Source organism: Eleutherodactylus coqui, chromosome 8, assembly GCF_035609145.1.
Source record: "Eleutherodactylus coqui strain aEleCoq1 chromosome 8, aEleCoq1.hap1, whole genome shotgun sequence".
Classification (NCBI taxonomy): Eukaryota; Metazoa; Chordata; class Amphibia; order Anura; family Eleutherodactylidae; genus Eleutherodactylus; species Eleutherodactylus coqui.
Genome location: NC_089844.1, coordinates 181,295,292 through 181,320,446, shown reverse-complemented (window position 1 = coordinate 181,320,446; position 25,155 = coordinate 181,295,292). Strand labels below are relative to the sequence as shown.

General features: G+C 46.3%; 1 protein-coding gene across 1 annotated transcript; it reads left to right on the top strand.

Annotated features, from left to right (window-relative positions):
- Nucleotides 1–23,491: 23,491 nt before the first annotated feature.
- LOC136578052 (olfactory receptor 2D3-like) lies at nucleotides 23,492–24,424 on the top strand. The gene has a single exon (XM_066577961.1). The coding sequence runs from the start codon at nucleotides 23,492–23,494 to the stop codon at nucleotides 24,422–24,424; it is 933 nt and encodes a 310-aa protein (XP_066434058.1).
- Nucleotides 24,425–25,155: the final 731 nt, after the last annotated feature.

Here is a 25,155-nt window from a genome sequence, read left to right as displayed (position 1 = left end):
AGTTAAAGGGGTTGTCCCACGAAAGCAAGTGGGGTTAAGCACTTCTGTATGGCCATATTAATGCACTTTGTAATATACATCGTGCATTAAATATTGGCCATACAGAAGTTATACACTTACCCTCTCCAGTGCTGGCGTCCCCATCTCCATGGCGACGATCAAACTTCTTCTCTAGTCGCACGAACAGTCGGGCTTGCGCGGAGAGGAATCCTCTTCTGGATGGTCCGGGCTCACGAGCTGCATCCTGGCTCCTCCCCCTTCTCAGCGTCATTGCGTAGCTCCGCCCCCATCACATGGTGCCAATCAGGCAATGAGGTGGCTGGAATCGGCAGTGGAACGCAGACAGCAGAAGAACATCCACAGTGCACCATGGGAGAAGACCCGTGGTGCACTGTGGGAGAAGACCAGCGGCAGCCATCTTGGACAGAAGATTTTTTAAAGTTGCTGAACGGGGATTCAGGTAAGGGAATTTTCTTTTTAATAACACATGTCAGCGGTTTTCCTTTACAGGTACTGGGGGACTGGGCAAAAAAAAAATTTTATCTTTCGGCGCGGGACAACCCCTTTAACTTCCTCCTAGCACAAATTACTAGAATGGAAGCCCTGCCTAAAAGTAACCTCATTAATGACACTCATAAGGAACTAAAATGCCTGAGAGACAGATTAAAAAAAGCTCTAAACATTAAAGCCGCAAAGAACTTCTTCACATCTAAATACAATATCTATGTACATGGGGACAGAGGCTCAAAAACAATGTCAAGGCTTATTAAGAAGCAAACAGAAAAAAACTTTCATCTCAAAAATCAGGACCCCCACCGGAGCAACAGTAACATCTACTGGGGCTGTGGCTGAGGAGTTCAAGAAGTATTACGCTTTATACAATTTGCGGGGTGACACAGTGGAGCCCACGTGCCTCCACATCTCTCTCCCACTGTTTTCCTTGACATCCTTGGACTCCCTGCCTTATTTGATGAAGACGCTTCATCGCTCTTAACGCCTGTGAACGCGGACAAAGTGGCCGAGGTTGTGGCCTCAGTCCCCAATGAAAAAAACCCGGACCAGACGGTCTCCTGATCATATACTATAAAAAGTTATCAGAAATTCTCATCCCATATCTCACCAAACTATGCAATTCCTTCCTCTCTGGGGTGGCGCTACCCAAACAATTGCTATAAGCTTACATTACACTCGTCCCCAAGGAGGGGAAAGACTGTGATCTCTGTAGCAATTACAGCCCCATCTTGTTGTTAAACACATATATCAAATTCTGGGCCAAACTGCTGGAACAGCAGATATCTCCCTTGCTCCCTAAACTAGTGAATCCAGACCAAGTGGGCTTTGTATCAGGAAGAGAGGGAAAAACCAACACGACACGTATAATTCACGCGTTGCACTTCGCCAAAACAAATAGTGCTACTGGTACTGGTCTCCATGGACGTAGAAAAGGCCTTTGACAGGGTTAGTTGGGACTTTATGGAACACACCCTGTCGAAATTTGGCTTTCCAACCCATTTCATTAAAACTATTTTTTCCCTCTACTCAGCTCCCTCGGTCAGAGTGCAAGTCAATGGCACAATGTCAAAACCCTTTGGCATAAGAAATGGCATCAGGCATGGCTGTCTCCTTTCCCCCACACACTTCATCCTAGTAATGGAGACATTGCTACATACGTTTAGACAGAATCTAAACATAGAGGGTCTGAGAATAGGCAATGCTACGCACACGATGACATCCTTTGCTGACAACCACAATCTTACCACTGGTCCAAAGAGAGCCTTTCCAGCACTCATGGAGATATTCAAGATCTTCGGCAGGCTTTCCAATTTTAAAATTAATTTTGACAAATCTGAGGTACTCAACGTCTCTGCACCAAAACACATCACCTCCAGTCCAAAAAAAAAAAAAGACTATGCCTTTAGATGCCCCCCCACAGCTATTAAATACTTGGGCATATCTCTGACATCTAACCCCTTACATTTGAATGAAGCCAACTACGCTCCACTGATTTAAAAAATAAAGACCCAGCTCAAACAATTTAGCCTCCCACTTATTTCTTGGCTGGGCAGGAAGACCTTGATTTCCACTTATTTTCTGCTGTCCATAATCTACATTCTTTACCAGGTTACAATAGAAGTGCCTTGCTTCTTTTTCTCCCAGATCAATAGACTGTTTAGAGAGTTTGTCTGGTACTGACGCAAACCACGCTTAGCTTTCTCCTACCTAGTTCAGAAAAGACCCCAAGGAGAATCTGGTCTGCCACACCTTCACTTATACCACAAAGCGATCCATGTTTCTAGGTGGATCTCCCAAGTAGATACCGAACTAACCTCACCCAGTCTCGAAATGGAGAGGATTATGTTGATAAAGGCAAACCAAATTTATCTCTGGGCAAACTCACTTCCCTGAGTCCCATTACCAAGGGCACAATTAAAGTGCTCAGAACATTACAATTAAGCACAGTAGACAAAAAGTCACTCCCTCCCATGACCCCCGCTTACCTGATCCCAGCCATCCTAGCAAACAGACCTCTTAGAGTAGAAGGAATTTGGGACAAACTCAATGACCTCACTATATATGACATTGTCAAAGGCAATACGAGGGCCCAGTTTGACACCTTTCTCGCCAATACTCCACTGAATTTTCTTAGCAGGTTAGGCCTCCATTGTTCTTTGTTGAGGTTTCAGGGCTCCCGTTTCAGTGTTATGAGAGACCCCCTCTGGTTTGAGACCTATTTCTCTCCCTCCTGCCCCAAGAAAATGGTAAAGCATTTGTATAAAGGTGTCCAATTACAATCCTCTTCTGACAAACCCTGGTTCCTCAGGGAGTGGGAGAGAGACCTGGGAGTTGATCTCAACAAAGTTGAAACCCTTCAGATGCTACGGAACTCACATGGTTTCTCCAGATCCGTTCACATTCAGGAGAACTCTTACAAAATCTTAACTAGGAGATGCGAGTCAGAAAGGGGAACTTTCTTACACATATGGTGGCAATGTTACAAAATCAAACCCTTTTGGGACTCGATCACTAACCTCATTAATACCATCTGTAACACTTCCTTTTCCTATTTGGCTCCCCACAAACCAGTTCAAACCATCAAAAAAAGTCTACCAACAATTTTAATTTCAGCAGCTAAGCTTCTCATTCCTCTATGCTGGAGGGGAAAGGAACCCCAGCAAATTGCCCATTGGTTGGAAAGGGTTGAATACATTTTCAAATTCGAAAAGGTTCTAGCTTGGGAATTGGGCTCAAGAGACATTTTCACAGGCCTTTGGACGCCCTGGATTGGGTGCGAGGAAAAAGGGACAATATTCTCCACTGACCTGCTAAGCTGCCTATAACCCTACAATAACTATTTGACTAACATCTCTCACCCCTAATTGATGAGTAAACAATTGCACTTGCTGTTTGTTATCCCTCTTTATTTTATTTTCCCTTGCCTTCTCCTTTCCCCCTCCTAAGGTTTCCCCTTGCCCTATACACACATTACCCCCTTTTTTATGTTTTTTTTTTCTTTTCCTTCTCTTAGAAATGTTGTGATATAATATATCAATAGATAGATATAGATAAAAAGATATGGATAAATAGACAGATAGATCGATAGATAAATAGATAACAATGGAGATAGATAGATAGATAGATATGAATAGTTATATATAGATAGATATGAATAGTTATATATAGATAGATATAAATAGATATAAATAGAGATAGTAAGATAATATGTTAAGCTGAATGAAGACAATGTCCAACTGATTCAGCCCGTTTCAACCCCTTCCTTGTTGTTCCAAAGGAAGGCAACCTTCCTAACTCCACAATGGCAGCAAGAGTAATCCCTGAATCAACATTTGAGATCAACAGCCCCACAGGTCACCTAATGTCTATATCCTGCAATATCATAGCACTCTAGGAAGGTATCTAGTCCCCTCTTAAAGTCTTCTATGGATTTTGACTTTACCACGTACTCAGGCAGAGAGTTCCACAGTCTCACTGCTCTTATAGTAAAGAACCCCCTTCTATATTGGTGATGAAACCTGCTTTCTTCTAGACGTAGCAGATGCCCTTTTCTTACCGCCACAGTCCTGGGTATAAACAGATAATGGGAGAGATTCTTGTATTGTCTGCTAATGTATTTATACATTGTTATTTGATCGCCCCTTAGCCATCTTTTTTCCAGGGTAAATAATTCCAATTTTGATAGCCTCTCTGGGTATTCTAGTCCTCTTATTCTGTTTATTAACTTAGTCACCCTTCTTTGAACCCCCTCAAGCGCCGCAACATTTTTCCTGAGCCCTGGTGTCCAGAACTGTACACAGTATTCCATGTGAGGCCTGACAAGTGCCTTATATAGTGAAAGAATAATGTTTTCGTCCCCCACCCCTATGCCTCTTTTAATGCGCCCCAAGGCTTTATTTGCTTTGGCAGAAGCTGACTGGCATTGATTGCATCAGTAAAATCTACAGTTCACTACTACCCCCAGGTCTTTTTCCATATCACTTTTCCCTAGCAGTACCCCATTTAGTGTATATTGGTGATATCTGTTTCTCCTGCCCATGTGCATAACCTTACATTTGTCAACATTGAACTTCATTTGCCATTTTTTAACTCAAGCCCCCAGTTTATCTAGGTCCTTTTGTAGCCGCACATTGTCCTTCATTGTATTAATTGCCTTGTGTAATGTTTTCTATCTCTGAGCAAGTTCTTTACCCAGCTACACATTTTCGCCCAGACTGAGCAGTCTCATTTTATATATCAACCTATTATGCGGCACGGTTACAAATGCTTTAGAGGAGTCCAGATATACGAGATCAACAGACTCTCCCCGATCCAACCTAGTGCTTACTTCATCGTAGGAGCTGATTAAATTGGTCTGACATGATTGACCCCTCATGAACCCATGCTGATGATGAGTTATATTGTTGTTTTCCTTGAGGTATTCTAGGATGGCATCTCTCATAAACCCCTCAAATATTTTTCCAATTATTGAAGTGAGACTTACCTACTAGAAATGAGCGAGCACACTCGTCCGAGCTTGATGCTCATTCGAGTATTAGGGTACTCGAGATGCTCGTTACTGAGTCGAACACCACGCAGTATTCAAGTCAATTGCATTTCCTTCCCTGCATGTTAGTACCATTTTCTAGGCAATAGACATGCGGAGAAAGGCATTACCACTTCCTGCTGTGACGTGGCAGCCCTCTCTTCCCCCACAGTAGTGAGTGGCTGGGCTGATCAGGTGACCACCAAGTACTTAAACTGGTACTGCCTGCGGCTCGCCTCAGACGCATGCTGGCAGAGGTTAGGGATAGTGGTGCTGCTGATATAGGGACAGTGTTAGAGCAGGATCCTGTCGTCAATAACCCCAACAGTCCTTCTTAGGGCTACTCCTCATAGTGTGCATTACTGTTTGTGGCTGGCTGGGAGCAGTAGTGCAACAATTATTTTTTTTTAGCATCTATGGCTGTGCAGGCCATTTCAGCTATATTGTTCTGTGTGTGCAGTGTATAAGGCAGAGTGTAGGGACACAGCTACATATATAGGGAACATTTTACAGTCCTCCTGATCCTCTGTACAAGAACCCCAACGGTCCTTCTTAGGGCTACATCTCACCGTGTGCTTTACAGTCATGTCTGGCTGGGAGCAGTGGTGCATCAATTTTTGTATTAAGCAGCTATGCCTGTTCCCATCCTTTCAGTAATAGCGTTCTCAGCCTGCAGTGCCGTACAACCAGCTCTCAACGTGAAACTGCACTCTAACATTTCCTAGCCTACTGCAAACTACTTCAGTTATACCGTTCTGTGTCTGCAGTGCATTACACAGAGGTCTCACCGCTAAACAGTGCTGTAATATTTCCTGGGCCACTGCAAACTATTTTAGCTCTGCTGCTGTGCATAGCGTCTCACAATACCCTTTCCTCGGTGGGGTTGAGATAGCCGCAGTTACCAGCACTATCCACTGGCTTTAGAGTTTTCTCCCACTCCATACAGCCTCTCTTATCTGTAAGTCTATGCAAGTAGTAAATTACATATGGGTATCAGCGCAAGACAGCGGGTTAATTTTTTCAAGTCACAGCATAGAGCCTCCGCTATTTACAAGTCTCTGTGTGTGGTGAATTAAGCCACAGTTGTCAGTGCTGTACAGTGGAGTAATTTATTTGGGCCCTGCTCTATTTTTAATCCGCCATGATGAGGAGTAGGGGTAAGGATGGCGGACTCCGGCGCGGGCGTCCGAGTGAGGGTGTGGGCACAGGCTGAGTTCCTGGGCGTGGTGAATCACAGCCGGCTGCTGTGGGATTAGGAGAGAGCCAAGTTTCTGGGCTCCCCAGCTTCATATCACAATTTACGGGTCCGCGTGGTAGACCTTTATTGCAGAGCAGTGCGAGCAGGTCCTGTCGTGGATGGCAGAAAACGCCTCCAGCAATGTATCGACCACCCAGTCTTCTACGCAGTCCAGGGACTCCGGGCCTAGGGACTGCAACTCTGAATCCTCTGGCTGCTGCTCCTCTGGCTGCTGCTCCTCCTTCCTCCCAGCCTCCTCACTCCATTAAAATGACAGATTCTGAGCAGGCAGACTACCGGGAACTGTTCTCATGTCCCTGCCATGAGTGGGAAAAAATGGTTCCTCTCTCACCTGAGGAGTTTGTTGTGACCGATGCCCAACCTTTGGAAAGTTCCTGGAGTCCAGGTGATGAGGCTGGGGACTTCCGTCAACTGTCTCAAGAGCTTTTTGTGGATGAGGATGATGAGACACAGTTGTCTGTCAGTGAGATAGTAGTAAGGGCAGTAAGTCCGAGGGAGGAGCACACAGAGGATTCGGAGGAAGAGCAGCTGGACGATGAGGTGACTGACCCCACCTGGTTGCTAAGCCTACTGAGGACAGGGCTTCAGAGGGGGAGGCAAGCGAAGCAGCAGGAGAGGTTGGAAGAGGCAGTGGAGTAGCCAGGGGTAGAGGCAGGGCTAGAGCACGGAATCCCCCAACTGTTTCCCAAAGCAATCCCTCGGGGCAAGCCTCCGTGCAGAGGACTAGGTGTTCAAAGGTGTGAATGTTTTTTAGTGAGAGCGCGGACGACCAACGAACAGTCGTGTGCAACCTGTGTCACACCACGATCAGCCGAGGAGCCACCAGTACCAGCCTCGCCAGCATGCGCAGGCATATGATGGCTAAGCACCCTACAAGGTGGGAAGAAGGCCATTCACCGCCTCCGGGTCACACCACTGCCTCTTCCCCTGTGCCCCAACCTGCCACACAGATCCAATCCCTCTCCCAGGACACAGGCATGAGCACCTCCCAGCTTGCACCCACGGCACATTGGGTGAACTTGGTGGAGGCTGGGATCGAGTTAGAGCCTGGGACCACTCACGTCCTACCCACACCCAGAATAGTGGGTTCTACCTCGGTGATGGTATCTGGCCGTGCTGAAACTAATCGACTTAGGTGACAAGAGGCACACGGCCCCTGAGCTGTTACAGGGTTTGACAGACCAACCTCTGGTTTTCACCGCTGAGCCTTTAACCCGGCATGGCCGTGTGTGACAACAGCCGTAACCTGGTGGCGGCTCTGCAGCTCGGCAGCCTCACACACGTGCCATGCCTGGCCCACGTCTTCAATCTGGTAGTTCAGCGGTTTCTTAAAAACTACCCACACTTGTCTGACCTGCTCGGCAAGGTGCGCCGCGTCTGCGCACATTTCTGCAAGTCCACGATGCATGCTGCCACCCTGAGGACCCTGCAATGTTGGTTTCAGCTGCCAGAGCATCGACTGCTGTGCGACATGCCCACATGCTGGAATTCTATGCTGTACATGTTGGCCAGACTGTACGAGCAGCGTAGAGCAATACTGGAATACCAGCTGCAAAATGGGCGGTGGAGTGGTAGTCAGCCTCCGCAGTTCGTTACTGAGGAGTGGGCATGGATGGCAGATATCTGCCAGGTCCTGGCGATGCGGCAATCATTAGTGTTACCATCCCGCTGTTTTTGCCTGCTGAGAAGTTCGCTGCTAAGCATAAAGGCCGATGCTTTGCGGTTGAAACAGGAGATGGGGGATGACAGTATGTCGCTTGATAGCCAGATCACCCTCATGTCTAAATCTCAGCGCATTTTGGAGGAGGAGGAAGATGGGGAGGGGGAAGAGACAGCCAGCCACACTGCAGAGGGTACCCATGCTGCTTGCCTCTCATCTGTTCAGCGTGTATGGGCTGTAGAGGAGCAGGAGGAGGAAGATCCTGAAAGTCCTCTTCCTAGTGAGGACAGCGATGTGTTGCATACTGGGACCCTGACACACATGGCTGACTTCATGTTAGGCTGCCTTTCCTGTGACCCTCGCGTTAGACACATCCTGGCCAACACGGAATACTAGGTGTACACCCTTCTTGACCCACGGTTTAAGTAGAACCTTTCCACTCTCATTCCCGAAGAAGAAAGGGGTACCAAAGTGATGCAAAATCACAGGGCCCTGGTGGAAAAAGTGGTGCTAAAGTTCCCATCTGACAGTGCTAGTGGCAGAAGACGCAGTTCAGAGGGCCAAGTATCAGGGAAGGAGTGGGGATCAGGCAGCATGTCCAGCGCAGGCAGGGGAACACTCTCCAAGGCCTTTGCCAGCTTTATGGCTCCCCAGCAAGACTGTGTCTCCACTCCCCAGTCAAGGCTGAGTCAGAGGGAGCACTGTAAAAAGATGGTGAGGGAATACGTCGCCAATCATACTACCATCCTCCGTGATGCCTCTGCTCCATACAACTATTGGATGTCGAAGCTGGACATGTGGCACGAGCTTGCGCTGTACGCCCTGGAGCTGTTGGCCTGCCCTGCGGCTAGCGTCTTGTCAGAGAGGGTGTTTAGTGCAGCTGGGGGAATCATCACGGATAAGTATACCCGCCTGTCAACTGCCAGTGCCAACATACTTACACTCATAAAGATGAACAAAGGCTAGATTTCCCCAGACTTCTCTTCTCCACCAGCAGAAAAAAAAAGCGGAACCTAATGATTCTTTTCACTGCAACAGGAGAAAAATGTATCCTCTATCCCCACAAAAAAGGAGGAATTAGCTTTGTCACTCACTCTCTCGGATATTATTACTCCTTCTCCTACAACTCCTCGTAAAACAGCATGTCATCACCTTGAACTGCCAATTTTTCTGCGGCCCAAAAGGCTCTGTTTAAAAGTTTTTTTACAATTTTTCAAAGTTTCAAAAGTATTAATACTTTAACAGAAACTAATTTTTTTCACAGGGCTGCCTCCAGGCTCTGTTACAAATTAAGCAACAGTGAGCTGTATCTTTAAAAAATGTTTATGGGTTTCACTTGCCCTCGGCGGTTGAGCAATTTTGCACTTGTACTCTTCATACACCAATTTTACTGGCTTTCGCCTATACTGTTATCTAACTAATTTTTCCGGCCTTCGCACACACTCTTGGTAACCCCTTTTTTTTTCAGGTGTTCGCCTATACTCTTGGTACACCAATGTTTCAGGGGCTCGCCTACACTCTTTCTACAGAAATGTTACATGGGTCTGCCTATACTTTTGCTGCAGAAATGTTACTGGGGTCTGCCTATACTCTTGCTATAGAAATGTTACTGGTGTCCACCTATACTCTTGCTACAGAAATGTTACAGGGGTCTGCCTATACTTGTACTACAGAAATGTTACTGGGTTCCGCCTATACTCTTGCTACTGAAATGTTACTGGCGTCCGCCTATGCAGTTTCTACTTAATGGTTTGATGCGTTCGCCTATACTTTTGCTATAGAAAGGTTACTGGGGTCCGCCTATACTCTTGCTACAAAAATGTTACAGGGGTCTGCCTATACTTTTGCTACAGAAATGTTACTGAGGTCCGCCTATGCAGTTTCTACTGAATGGTTTTAGGGGTTCGCCTATACTTTTGCTACAGAAATGTTACTGGCTTATCCCTATACTTTTGCTACAGAAATGTTACTCGGGTCCGCCTATACTCTTGCTATAGAAATGTTACTGGAGTCTGCTTATACTCTTGCTACAGAAATGTAACTGGGGGCCGCCTATGCAGTTTCTACTGAATGGTTTGAGGGGTTTGCCTATTCTTTTGTGACAGAAATGTTACTGGGGTCCACCTATACTCTTGCTACAGAAATGTTACTGGGGTCTGCCTATGCTGTGGGTGCGCAAAGACTTCCCATTGTGGTGTTTTACCTATCTGGCACAAATACACTGACTGATTTCGGCAGAAATGTGGGCCAAGGCCGAGGTCTTTGGCGGGGTGAAACTCTGCCATGTTTTGGGCAATTTGATTTCTTCCTGTGTAATACTATCTTTGTGCATCCACAGCACAGTCGAGCCAAAGGAACTCAAAGACTTCCCATTGCGGTGTTCAGCTATCTGACACCTACACAGAATGAAGTGTGTGGGGAGCCATGGATTTCCCATAGCTATTTAACTAATGGCACATTGGATCACACAAAGTGGAGGCTGGGACTCAGCCTTACCCAAGGCCCGCTCACGTACTTCCCACAGAGTATTGCAGGTCCTACCTCGGTCATGGTTTCTCAGCCTTATTATGCCACCTCCTCCTCCTGCTTGGGGTCTGGGATCAGCGCTAGGCAACATGTATTTTCTCTCGTGTTACCACAGTTATCTGAGACTGGTTGGGGCCAAACAAAAGGAGCGTTACTGCATTAATGAGACGTTTACAGCTGCACTAGCATCCGAGTCTGCTTTATGCCCACGATTAATGAGTGTGTGAGCCGAGGCTGAGGTCCTTGGCAGGGTGAAACTGTCATGTCTGGGCGCTCTGATTTTTTTTATGTGTAATACTTTCCTTGGGTTCCAGGGGCTCGCCTATTCTGTGTGTGCACAAAGTCTTCCCATTGCGGTGTTTTACCTGTCTGGCACAAATACACTGACTGACTAGGGTAGAAATGTGGGCCGAGGTCCTTGGCGGGGTGAAACTGCCATGTTTGGGCACTCTGATTTCCTAATGTGTAATACCATGTTTGAATTTCTTAGGCTCGCCTATGCAGTAGGTGCACAAAGACTTCCCATTGCAGTGTTTTACCTATCTGGCACAAATACACTGACTGACTTGGGTAGAAATGTGGGCCGAGGTCCTTGGGGGGGGGGGGGGCGGGGTGAAATTCTGCCATGTTTTGGGCACTCTGATTTCTTCCTATGTAATACCATATTTGTGCACTGACAGCATAGCCGGGCCCAAGGAACTCAAAGACTTCCCATTGCGGTGTTGAGCTGTCTGACACCTTCACAGAATGCATTGTGTGGGGACACATGGATTTCCCATTGCTATGTAACTCGCGGCACCGTGGGTCACACAAGGTGGAAGCTGGGACCGAGCCTGACCCTGGGCAAACTCACGTGCTTCCCACACAGAGTATTGCTGCATTGTGGAGATGTGTAGAACGGCTTCTGACAATTTTGTGACGGAGGTGGCACGGGATTGGAATGATGATCGTACCTCAATTTATCATCAATTCTCAACAGCATTGTGGGCCATCGCCCACACTTTCCAGAAGGGTCGCTGCCTGGCCCTGCCAACCCTCTGCAGTGTGTGCCTCAGGTTCCTCCTCATCCAGTATGCACTTATAAATAGACATGAGGGTGTTGTGGCTATGAAGCGAGCGTGTGGCATGAGGGCAGCTGAACGCTGCACAGGGAAACTTTTGTGCGCGCTGTGAACGCAGTGTCGCGCTGGGTGGGTTGGACTGCAATGCCAGCATGTAACCCAGGAGAAGAGGCAATGGTGTCTCCCGCAGGTAGTGATTGTCCTTGGTTGCAGGTAGTGTGGTGCCTGGCTAAGATGTGCCTTGCTAATGAGGGTTTGTCCCAAGTAAATTGTTATGGGGGGGGTGACCGCCAAACTCTTGCCCCCATTTTGGCTTAATAGTGGGACCTGGGAGCCTCAGATGCAGCCATGCATGCTGCCCCTGCCCTTCCCTATCCGTTTCTGTGGTGTTTCTATGACTTTCTGATGTTTTCTGATCTTTGACAAGTCATCACCTATGCGGAGCATCGGTCCCATACAAAAATGCTTGACTTCAATGGGGTTCGTTACTCGAAACGAGCTCTCGAGCATTACGAAAAGTTCGACTCGAGCACCAGAGCATTTTGGTGCTCGCTCATCTCTATTACCTACCTGTAGTTACCAGGCTCTCTTCTTGATCACTTTTTGTATATTGGAACTACATTGGCAATGTGCCTAACTAGTGGTGCAACCCCGGTCTCTATAGTGTCCATAAATATAAAATATAGTGGTCTAGCTATCATGTCACTTAGTTCCCATAGACTGCTTGGGTGTATTGCATCTGGGCCCGGCGATTTATCAATTGTAATCCTCTTTAACTGGCTCTGCTCTTTCTTCTGTGTTAGGCATGCAATATTTAGCGGTGGGTTTGTTTTATTCCTCTGCATCTTGTATGACATTTCTTTTTCATTCGTGAATACACTTAAAAAGAAACTATTTGACATATTTGCCTTCCCCCTATAGTCTTCTATAGTTTCTCTATTATTTTTAAAGGGCCAGTACTTTCAGTGCAAATCTTTTTACTGTTTATATAATTGAAGAATAGTTAAGGGTTATTTCTGCAATTTTGATCTTTTTTTTCATATTTTGCTCTTTTTTTTTTCCTGTACAATTTTTGCACTTCTTTGCTGCCTTCTTGTTTTAGTAGTTTAAATGTTTCTTTTTTCATTTATTCCCCCCCTTACTGTCTTGTCGAGCCACATTGGTTTCCTTCTACTCGTATTTCTTTTATTTTTAAAGGGTATCAACTGCTCACAACAGGTAATTACAATGTTTTTAAACTTTTCCCATTTGTCGTCTGTACTGTTTTCTTTGAAGACACTGTCCCAATTAATTTTATCGATAGTAGTTTTGAGCTGATCAAATTTTACTTTACTAAAATTTTGTTTTTTGTCACTCCCTTATGAGGTTTCTTATTGAATGAAAGCTGGAAATGAATTATATTGTGGTCACTATTTCCCAAGTGTCCCTGCACCCGCACCCCCATTATTCGGTCTGGTTTGTTTGTTAATAATAAGTCGAGTGGCCCTCCCTCTAGTCGGCTCCTGCACAAGTTGGGAAAGGTAGTTGTCTTTAATTGTTCTCAAGAAATGATCACCCTTGTGAGATTTGCAGGTTTCGTCTTCCCATATTATATCTGGATAATTAAAGTCCCCCATAATAATTACTTCATTGTAGTTTGACTCCTCTTCTACTTGCCTTAATAATAAAGTTTCCATTTCTTCTGTTGCTTTTGGTAGCCTATAGAAAACCCCTATCAGGATTTTGTTATTCTTTTTCCCCCCTGTATTTCTACCCACAGAGATTCCATGCTTTTATCTCCTGCAACTATATCTTCTTATAGCCTTGGCATTGGGAATGATTTAACATATAGACAAACCCCTCCCTCTTACTGTTCCCCACGGTCTTGTTTGAAGAGATTGTAAGCCTGTAAATTCACCGGCCAATTGCACTTATCATCAAGCCATGTTTCCGTTATTCCCACTCTGTTGTAATTTTCATCAATCATTCTCGCTTCAACCTCACCCACTTTACCGATCACACTTTTTACATTTGTTGCCATACAATTTATACGTTTGTTGTTGATCTTTATATTCATTGTGCTACTAATGGTACTATTGGCTGTTCTGTCAGTTCTAACTGTACTAACCCCACCCCCTACTCAAACCCCATTCCCATTACTTGGTCCCAGGTCATTGTCTACCCCCCTGTTTCTCTTTTTGCCCTCCCCTCCAGTCCCTAGTTTAAACACTCATCCAGCCTTCTAGCTATCTTCTCCCCCAGCACAGCTGCACCCTCCCAAATAGATAGATAGCTAGATAGAGAGACATAGATGTGGGGATAGGTAGAAAGATATATTATGATAGATATAAACAGATAGTTGTAGATAAGCTGTAGATAGATGCAGATGGATATGAATAGATAGATATTAGAGATGAGCGAACGTACTCGTCCGAGCTTGATATTCGTGCGAATATTACGGTGTTCGGGATGCTCGTTACTCGTAACGAGTACCACGCGGTGTTCCGGTTACTTTCAGTTTCCTCTCTGAGACGTTAGCGCGCTTTTCTGGCCAATTGAAAGACAGGGAAGGCATTACAACTTCCCCCTGTGACGTTCAAGCCCTATACCACCCCCCTGCTGTGAGTGGCTGGGGTGATCAGATGTCACCCGAGTATAAAAGTCAGCCCCTCCCGCGGCTCGGCTCAGATGCCGTGTGAGTTAGCTGAGGGAAAGTGCTGTTCTATTGGAGTTGCTGTAGGGAGAGTGTTTGTAGTGAGTGTAGGCTTCAAGAACCCCAAAGGTCCTTCTTAGGGCCACATCTACGTGTGTGCAGGCTACTGTTATCAGTGGAATTTTTTTTTTTTTTTCTCAAAATCGGCAGTGCAGAGCATTGCACCCGGTATTAGGGACAGAAGTGGTGCTTAGGCAGGGAGAGTGTTAGGAGTGAGTGTAGCCTTCAAGAACCTCAACGGTCCTTTCTAGGGCCAAATTCAACCGTGTGCAGTACTGTGCTGGCTGCTGTTAGCAGTGTTGCATATTTTTTTTCTTCTAAAAATCGTCTGTGCAGAGCATTGCACCCTCCATTGATACTACAGGGACAGAATTGTGTAGGCAGGGCCACAACACAGTTATTGTTCATTGAAAATACGCAGTGGGGCCTTCCCTTTGCAAAAAAGCGAAAAAATTATATTTGGCCTGCCTGTGTCAGTCCTAAGGTCTCCGTGTACGTGTGTGCTGCGTGGAGAACGTACAAAAATCAGACGCAACCAGCTACGGTTTACTGCAGGCTTGCGCCAATGTCTTTCCTGACTGGCAAATACCTGCTCTGCCAGAGTTAATAACTCTGCTACACTAAAGTTGTGTGACACTTTTTCAGGGCCACACCACAGTTATAAAACGTATTGTTCATTGAATATACGCAGTGGGGCCTTCCCTTTGCAAAAAAGCGAAAAAATTATATTTGGCCTGCCTGTGTCAGTCCTAAGGTCTCCGTGTACGTGTGTGCTGCGTGGAGAACGTACAAAAATCAGACGCAACCAGCTACGGTTTACTGCAGGCTTGCGCCATTGTCTTTCCTGACTGGCAAATACCTGCTCTGCCAGAGTTAATAACTCTGCTACACTAAAGTTGAGTGACACTTTTTCAGGGCCACACCACAGTTATAAAACGTATTGTTCATTGAATATACGCAGTGGGGCCTTCCCTTTGCAAAAAAGCGAAAAAATTATATTTGACCTGCAGGCTTGCGCCAATTTATTTCCTGCCTTGGAAATCAAATCAGTGGTAATACAGCATGCTGAGGGGTAGGGGTAGGCCTAGAGGACGTGGACGCGGCCGAGGACGCCGAGGGCCAAGTGAGGGTGTGGGCACAGGCCGAGCTCCTGATCCAGGTGTGTCGCAGCCGACTGCTGCGCGATTAGGAGAGAGGCACGTTTCTGGCGTCCCCACATTCATCGCCCAATTAATGGGTTCACGCGGGAGACCTTTATTAGAAAATGAGCAGTGTGAGCAGGTCCTGTCCTGGATGGTAAAAAGTGCTTCGAGCAACCTATCGTCCAGCCACAGTTCTGCGCCGTCCACTGCTGCAAATCCGAATCCTCTGTCTGCTGCTCCTCCTTCCTCCCAGCCTCCTCACTCCACTACAATGACACATGCTTAGGAGCGGGAACACTCCCAGGAACTTTTCTCGGGCCCCTGCTCAGATTGGGCAGCAGTGGTTCCTCTACCACCAGAGGAGTTTATCGTCACTGATGCCCAACCATTGGAAAGTTCCCGGGGTCCGGGGGATGAGGCTGGGGACTTCCGGCAACTGTCTCAAGACCTTTCAGTGGGTGAGGAGGACGATGACAATGAGACACAGTTGTCTTGCAGTGAGGTAGTAGTAAGGGCAGTAAGTCCGAGGGAGCAGCGCACAGAGGATTCGGAGGAAGAGCAGCAGGACGATGAGGTGACTGACCACACCTGGTGTGCAACGCCTACACAGGACAGGTCTTCAGAGGGGGAGGCACGGGCAGCAGCAGGGCAGGTTGCAAGAGGCAGTGCGGTGGCCAGGGGTAGAGGCAGGGCCAGACCGAATAATCCACCAAGTGTTTCCCAAAGCGCCCCCTCGCGACATGCCACCCTGCAGAGGCCGAGGTGCTCTAAGGTCTGGCAGTTTTTCACCGAGACGCCTGACGACCGACGAACAGTGGTGTGCAACCTTTGTCGTGCCAAGATTAGCCGGCGAGCCACCACCAACAGCCTGACCACCACCAGCATGCGCAGACATATGATGGCCAAGCACCCCACAAGGTGGGACGAAGGCCGTTCACCGCCTACGGTTTGCACCGCTGCCTCTCCCCCTGTGCCCCAACCTGCCACTGATATCCAACCCCCCTCTCAGGACACAGGCACGACCGTCTCATGGCCTGCACCCACACTCTCACCTCCGCTGTCCTCGGCCCCATCCAGCAATGTCTCGCACCGCACAGTCCAGCCGTCGCTAGCGCAACTGTTGGAGCGCAAGCGCAAGTACGCCGCCACGCACCCGCACGCTCAATCGTTAACCGACCACATAGCCAAATTTATCAGCCTTGAGATGCTGCTGTATAGGGTTGTGGAAACGGAGTCCTTCAAAGCTATAATGGCGGCGGCGGCCCCGCGCTACTCAGTTCCCAGTCGCCACTACTTTTCCCGATGTGCCATCCCAGCCCTGCACGATCACGTCTCCCGCAACATTGTACGCGCCCTCACCAATGCGGTTAGTGGCAAGGTAAACTTAACTACGGACACGTGGACAAGCACAGGCGGGCAGGGCCACTACATCTCCCTGACGGCACATTGGGTGAATTTAGTGGAGGCTGGGACAGAGTCAGAGCCTGGGACCGCTCACGTCCTACCCACCCCCAGAATTGCAGGCCCCAGCTCGGTGGTGGTATGTTTTCGGCGGTGTATGCTTCTTCCACTAAAGCACCCTCCTCCTCCTCCTCCTCCTCCTCCTCCTCCTCAACCTCTGTCTCGCAATCTAGATGTGTCAGCAGCAGCAGGACGTCGCCAGCAGTCGGTGTCGCGCGGCGTGGCAGCACAGCGGTGGGCAAGCGTCAGCAGGCCGTGCTGAAACTACTCAGCTTAGGAGATAGGAGGCACACGGCCCACGAACTGCTGCAGGGTCTGACAGAGCAGACGGACCGTTGGCTTGCGCCGCTGAGCCTCCAACCGGGCATGGTCGTGTGTGACAACGGCCGTAACCTGGTGGCGGCTCTGCAGCTCGGCAGCCTCACGCACGTGCCATGCCTGGCCCACGTCTTTAATTTGGTGGTTCAGCGCTTTCTGAAAAGCTACCCACGCTTGTCAGACCTGCTCGTAAAGGTGCGCTGGCTCTGCGCACATTTCCACAAGTCCCACACGGACGCTGCCACCCTGCGCACCCTGCAACATCGCTTTAATCTGCCAGTGCACCGACTGCTGTGCGACGTGCCCACACGGTGGAACTCTACGCTCCACATGTTGGCTAGGCTCTATGAGCAGCGTAGAGCTATAGTGGAATACCAACTCCAACATGGGCGGCGCAGTGGGAGTCAGCCTCCTCAATTCTTTTCAGAAGAGTGGGCCTGGTTGGCAGACATCTACCAGGTCCTTCGAAACTTTGATCAGTCTACCCAGGTGGTGAGCGGTGATGCTGCAATCATTAGCGTCACCATTCCTCTGCTATGCATCTTGAGAAGTTCCCTGCAAACCATAAAGGCAGCCGCTTTGCGCTCGGAAACAGAGCCGGGGGAAGACAGTATGTCGCTGGATAGTCAGAGCACCCTCCTGTCTATATCTCAGCGCGTTCAGGAGGAGGAGGAGGAGCATGAGGAGGATGAGGAGGAGGGGGAAGAGACAGCTTGGCCCACTGCTGACGGTGCCCCTGCTGCTTGCCTGTCATCATTTCAGCGTGTATGGCCTGAGGAGGAGGAGGAGGAGGAGGAGGATCCTGAAAGTGATCTTCCTAGTGCGGACAGCCATGTGTTGCGTACAGGTACCCTGGCACACATGGCTGACTTCATGTTAGGATGCCTTTCTCGTGACCCTCGCATTCAACGCATTCTGGCCACTACGGATTACTGGGTGTACACACTGCTCGACCCACGCTATAAGGAGAACCTTCCCAGTCTCATTCCCGAAGAGAAAAGGGGTTCGAGAGTGTTGCTATACCACAGGACCCTGGCGGACAAGCTGATGGTAAAATTCCCATCCGACAGCGGTAGTGGCAGAAGGCGCAGTTCCGAGGGCCAGGTAGCAGGGGAGGTGCGTAGATCGAGCAGCATGTACAGCCCAGGCAGTGCAACAGTCTTTAAGGACCTGGCCAGCTTTATGGCTCCCCAGCAAGACTGTGTCACCGCTCCCCAGTCAAGGCTGAGTCGGCAGGAGCACTGTAAAAGGATGGTGAGGGAGTACGTAGCCGATCGCACGACCGTCCTCCGTGACGCCTCTGCCCCCTACAACTACTGGGTGTCGAAGCTGGACACGTGGCCTGAACTCGCACTGTATGCCCTGGAGGTGCTTGCTTGTCCTGCGGCTAGCGTCTTGTCAGAGAGTGTGTTTAGTGTGGCTGGGGGAATCATCACGGATAAGCGTACCCACCTGTCAAACGACAGTGCCGACAGGCTTACACTCATCAAGATGAACAAAGCCTGGATTTCCCCAGACTTCTCTTCTCCACCAGCGGACAGCAGCGATACGTAAGCAATACGTAGGCTGCACCCGCGGATGGAAGCTACGTTCTCTCTCACCATCAAAACGGGGACATTTCTGCTTCATCAATCTGTGTCTAATATTCCTCCTCCTCCTCCTGCTCCTCCTCCTGAAACCTCACGTAATCACGCTGAACGGGCAATTTTTCTTAGGGCCACAAGGCTCACTCATAATTTTTCTAAACAATTTTTATGTTTCAATGCTCTTAAAAGTGTTGAAACTTTAACTTGAACCAATTTTTAGTTAAACTGGGCTGCCTCCAGGCCTAGTTACCACTTAAGCCACATTAACCAAAGCGATTAATGGGTTTCACCTGCCCTCTTGGTTGGCCATGGCCAATTTTTTGGATGTACATTAGTACTGTTGATTCAGCAATTTTTGTGGGCCCTCGCCTACAGTGTAATCAAATGAATTTTTAGCCCACCTGCATTACAGCTGACGTTACATCCGCTGTGTTGGGCAATGCAATGTGATATTTCTATGTACCGCCGGTGGGTTCCAGGGAGCCACCCATGCTGTGGGTCCACAGGGAATTATAAATGCATCTGTTTCCACTTGTAAAGAACCCCAGTCTGACTGGGGCATGCAGTGTGGGCCGAAGCCCACCTGCATTAAGCACGACATTACTACCTCAGCTGTGTTGGGCAATGCAATGGGATATTTTTATGTACCGCCGGTGGGTTCCAGGGAGCCACCCATGCTGTAGGTGCACACGGAGTTTAACCTAAATCTGTCCACTTGTAAAGAACCCCAGTCTGACTGGGGCATGCAGTGTGGGCCGAAGCCCACCTGTATTAAGCACAACATTACTACCTCAGCTGTGTTGGGCAATGCAATGGGATATTTCTATGTACCGCCGGTGGCATCCTGGCACCCACCCATGCTGTGGGTCCACAGGGAATTATAAATGCATCTGTTTCCACTTGTAAAGAACCCCAGTCTGACTGGGGCATGCAGTGTGGGCCGAAGCCCACCTGCATTAAGCACGACATTACTACCTCAGCTGTGTTGGGCAATGCAATGGGATATTTTTGTGTACCGCCGGTGGGTTCCAGGGAGCCACCCATGCTGTAGGTGCACACGGAGTTTAACCTACATGTGTCCACTTGTAAAGAACCCCAGTCAGACTGGGGCATGCAGTGTGGGCCGAAGCCCACCTGCATTAAGCACGACATTACTACCTCAGCTGTGTTGGGCAATGCAATGGGATATTTTTGTGTACCGCCGTTGGTTTCCAGGGAGCCACCCATGCTGTAGGTGCACACGGAGTTTAACCTACATGTGTCCACTTGTAAAGAACCCCAGTCAGACTGGGGCATGCAGTGTGGGCCGAAGCCCACCTGCATTAAGCACGACATTACTACCTCAGCTGTGTTGGGCAATGCAATGGGATATTTTTGTGTATCGCCGGTGGGTTCCAGGGAGCCACCCATGCTGTCGGTCGACAGGGACTTCACAATAGGGAGTTGTACCTGCCTGTGTCTATGAATTAAAAAGCCCGGTCTGACTGGGGCATGCAGAGACACCTTGACAGAATGAATAGTGTGTGGCACATAGGTTCCCCATTGCTATGCCCACATGTGCAGCTCCTGATGGCGGTGGCACAGGATTCTATTTCTCATTGCTTCTGTACAGCATTGTGGGCTATCGCCCCGCCCCTTTTAAAGAGGGTCGCTGCCTAGCCGTGCCAACCCTCTGCAGTGTGTGCCTGCGGTTCCTCGTCATGGCAGACGCACTTCTAAATAGACATGAGGGTGGTGTGGCATGAGGACAGCTGAAGGCTGCGCAGGGACACTTTGGTGTGCGCTGTGGGGGGGAGGGGGCGGTGGGGCAGCATGTAACCCAGGAGAAGTGGCAGCGGAGTGTCATGCAGGCAGTGATTGTGCTTTGTTGGAGGTAGTGTGGTGCTTAGCAAAGGTATGCCATGCTAATGAGGGCTTTTCAGAAGTAAAAGTTTTTGGGAGGGGGGGGGCCCACTCTTGCCGCTATTGTGACTTAATAGTGGGACCTGTGAACTTGAGATGCAGCCCAACATGTAGCCCCTCGCCTGCCCTATCCGTTGCTGTGTCGTTCCCATCACTTTCTTGAATTGCCCAGATTTTCACACAAGGAAACCTTAGCGAGCATCGGCGAAATACAAAAATGCTCGGGTCGCCCATTGACTTCAATGGGGTTCGTTACTCGAAACGAACCCTCGAGCATCGCGATAATTTCGTCCCGAGTAACGAGCACCCGAGCATTTTGGTGCTCGCTCATCTCTAATAGATAAAGATAGTAAGAAAGAGAGATGTAGATAAATAGATGGATTAAAAGGAAGTGATAGATATAAATAGAAATAAAGAGATAGATATAGATAGACATAGATAGATGTAGATATAGATAGGTAGAGATAGATAGATAGATAGATAGATAGATAGATAGATAGATAGATAGATAGATAGATAGATAGCGATAGGCAAATATAAATCGATATAGATAGAGGTAGATAGATATATGCCGATAGATAGATTTAAATAGATAAATACAGATAAATGTAGATATAGATATATACAAAAAATATATATAGATAGACAGATATATAGGAATAGATATATTTGTATCTATCTATTTATATCAGAGATACATTTCTATTGGCTGCTGTGTTAACTTGCAAGTGCACAAATGCTTGAGCCCTGTCTAGCATTATCCCTCACCCGCATGTGCATGTTGACACAGAAGTTTCCCACATGCACTCTCACATGAAAGATCCACGCATGCACCCTATTACAGGCAGCAGATAGTTTGGTGCTTCCTGCCTAGGCAATGAACGCTACGTCCCTAGTGACGTAGCGTACATTGACCTTCAGGAAGCAAAATGTAGCGTATGTATGCTGTATTACAGGATCCAGGAAAATTGGCCAGCTGCAGATCATGTGACCCAAAGGATAAGAGGATCCAGGAGAAGAGGTAAGAAGGCTGCCTCAGGAGCAATAGGCAAGTATACAATTTTTTGTTTTAATAACAAAACCCATTTAAGAACAAACTGCTGCAGTCTCAGTTGCCATTACTTTTAGTGCTTTACAGCTCATGGGTGATTTGGGTGACCATCGATCTCTCTGAGCCTCATACCATGAGTGACAGCCCAAAGTGGCTTAATATAGATCCGCCATAGTATATAGTTACAGCAGATTTAGAGGGATAAACTTATATAATCCCCAATGCAATTTCCATGCGAAAATTGGTTGATGCATTTCTGAAGTTCTTGCATTTCTTTAACACATACACCTATGAATGTAGATATGGTTGGTTTATATAAATGCCTCACATCTCAGTTTTTTAAAGAAAATATTTTGTTCAGATATTAGATCTTCTGGTGTAGACATTTAATATGCAGATTTGAATTTTCGTGCCATTTTTCATTTTAATATCTATTTGGAGCATTTAGTAGATGTATATACAATATACAATTTATGCTGTACACATTTCAAAGAACAAATACAATTCACAGAGCTGTGGGAATCTGACTAGTCAGCATTCAAAACATTTTTCAAGGTGTTAGCACAATTTGCACTATTCTATATACTATGGGTGTCATATTAGATATGATCAATATACAGGCCCGGAGATCCCCCAATGAGCACACATCTACTTAAAGTGTACACCAAAAGGCACCTAACCTTTATTTAGGTGGGTAAAAAGTATATAGGTATACAAACACAGGAAGGGGGAACATTCAGGTACATTTACAACATTCTGTGTGCTGATAGGTCATTTTCATAGGGAGGTATTTGTAAGGTAGCTGTGAGCTAATTCACTGTGGAGGAGCTTCCTATAAGCATTTTCTATTCATTTCTGACTTGCTGTCCAGAAGAAATGCTTCCTGTGGTTCTCTCCAGTCATTCCCTTCCCTTTAATACAAAGACATTCCTTTTTGCCATGCGGCTGTAACTTGAACCCTGGAGATGTCGTCTGCTGGTAAAAACCAGTCTGTCCTGTTTATATTATATGGGGAGGAATGGTCCCTTTCCCCAGAGGTTTAATTTAGATACACAAGTAGCATCCCCATCTTAAAATTTTCACAGCTGATAACAGAAAATACACAAAATACACAAAATGGCGAACATCACAGGCATCTCCCACACAAGGCAATATGCCTCTTTTTCAGACAGAAGCTAGACTGTATATGGCTATGGCATAGGTGTGTCACTTTGTTGATGTAGATGGTTGTGGCATATATAAACTGTACATGGTGATCTATTATTCTTACATTGCTGTTGAGTGTCTTCCTCTACTTGCACGTGCGTTTTAGATGCAAATGTGCATTTAAATGCATCTTAAGATATTGTGCACATCATTTTCTGCCCAAGTCACACTTTTAGCCAGAATTATAAATCTTTAGGAATTTTATATGAAAAATTACACTTTGACTAAAATAATTGCATGAATATGCTGGTGTCCATAAGGTGAAAAGTAATATTTTGACAATGGGTCAGGTATCTTCCTTAAGTAAATATACCGGTGCAGGGGCTTTATATAATTTTAGTATCTATTATTTTAAAATTTAGGTTTGTCAAAATGGAAAATTCTAGTGGCTTTCAGAGGCAGAAAATGTTTTAAAAACCTTGACAATGGAAGGGTTAAACCATATAAATTGCATGTAATAAAAAAACAAGCAAAAAATGAGTTTTGACTTCTTTAAAAAGAAATGTAATCTGAAGGTTAATTAAGTATTTCCAGACATATCCACATTATCCAACGAGATTATCAATTCCTTTTTTTTTTTTTTTTTCAAAATGATTTGGAAAAATGAGACATTTGGAGAATTTATTCTTCTTGGACTTTCCAGTGACCCAAAGACACAAGTTGCACTTTTTATTGTCTTTACATCAGTATATACAATTATTTTGATTGGAAACTTTCTCATCATTGTTCTAGTCCTGACAGATGCCAACCTTCACACTCCTATGTATTTCTTCCTTTCCAATCTGTCTTTTCTGGATCTGTGTTTTTCTACTTCCACTCTACCAAGAATGTTGAAGGATTTCTTGTCAGTAAATAAAGTCATCCCTTATGGTGAATGTGTAGCACAAATGTATATTTCCCTGTCTTTAGGAGCATGTGATTGTGTTCTGCTTGTTGTTATGGCATATGATCGTTATGTGGCTATATGTTACCCACTGCATTACATCACTATTATGAGTAAGATGGTCTGTATTAGACTGGCAGTTGGTATATGGATGAGTGGATTTATTTTGCCTATTTCCACTGTAACTCTTACTTTTAATGTTGACCTATGTGGACACAATAAAATAAATCACTTTTTATGTGAAATGCCAGAAATATTGTCACTGGGCTGTGAGAACATTATGCTAGTGGAATTAATCATTTTTATTGCTGGTTTAATTCTTCTCCTGACTCCTGTGATTTTTATTGTAATATCTTATGTTAATATCATTCTAAGTATCTTAAAAATTGCATCATCATCCGGGCGGAGGAAGGCTTTTTCCACATGTGGATCTCATATGATGGTTGTGGCAATCTTTTATGGATCAGCGATGGCTTCCTACATGAAACCTAGATCAAGTTCTTTACCTGGCACTGATAAAATGATTGCTATATTGTATTTAATTGTCACACCAATGATAAATCCCATGATTTATACCCTGAGAAACAATGATGTGAAAGCTGCATTTATGAAATTGATTAAAAAGAATAAATTGTTCTGATACTATTGTGTCTGGATATAATAATATTTCACTTTGAATACTATTGCTAATATTATATAGGATTTAAAAAGATTTTGGGGGGCATTTGCAATTGATAGCCTACCTTCAAAATAGGTCATCAGCTGTTGATTGTTGGGGATCCCACCTTAGGGATCACTGCTCTTCAGCTGATCCTCCAGTCCACCGTCAGTGCAGCAGAGCCAGACATCTGTATCAGTGATTTAATAATATGATAAATAGACCATTTTTTGTTATTAAGGACCATATAGTGATGGGGTCTGTGCCACTGTATTGGTGCACAGCAAATGTGGTGCCAATATCCAAAATGAGGTCAAAAAGTGAACCTATAAACTATCGGCTGATAAATGTAGTTTCTATTTCGGGAAAAGTGTTTGAGGAATTTTTAAGAGTTGCTATACTAGATTACTTCAATGATAATGGCTGTTTAACTCCATGTCAGCATGATTAGATGAGAAGGCAATCCTGTAAAACCAATCTGATCAGATTCTACAAGGAAGCAAGTTCCAGACTGAATCAGGAAGAGCCAATGGATCTTGCATTTCTTTATTTTTTCAAAGTGCTTGTTACTGTGCCACACAAAAGGTTGGTATATAAAAGGAGACAGCTTGGACTGGGTGAGAATATGTGTAAGCAGGTAAGTAACTGGCCAAGTGACAGAAAGCAAAGGGTGGTTTTTAGAGTGGCTGTTATTTTTTAACTTTCTAAAAGTT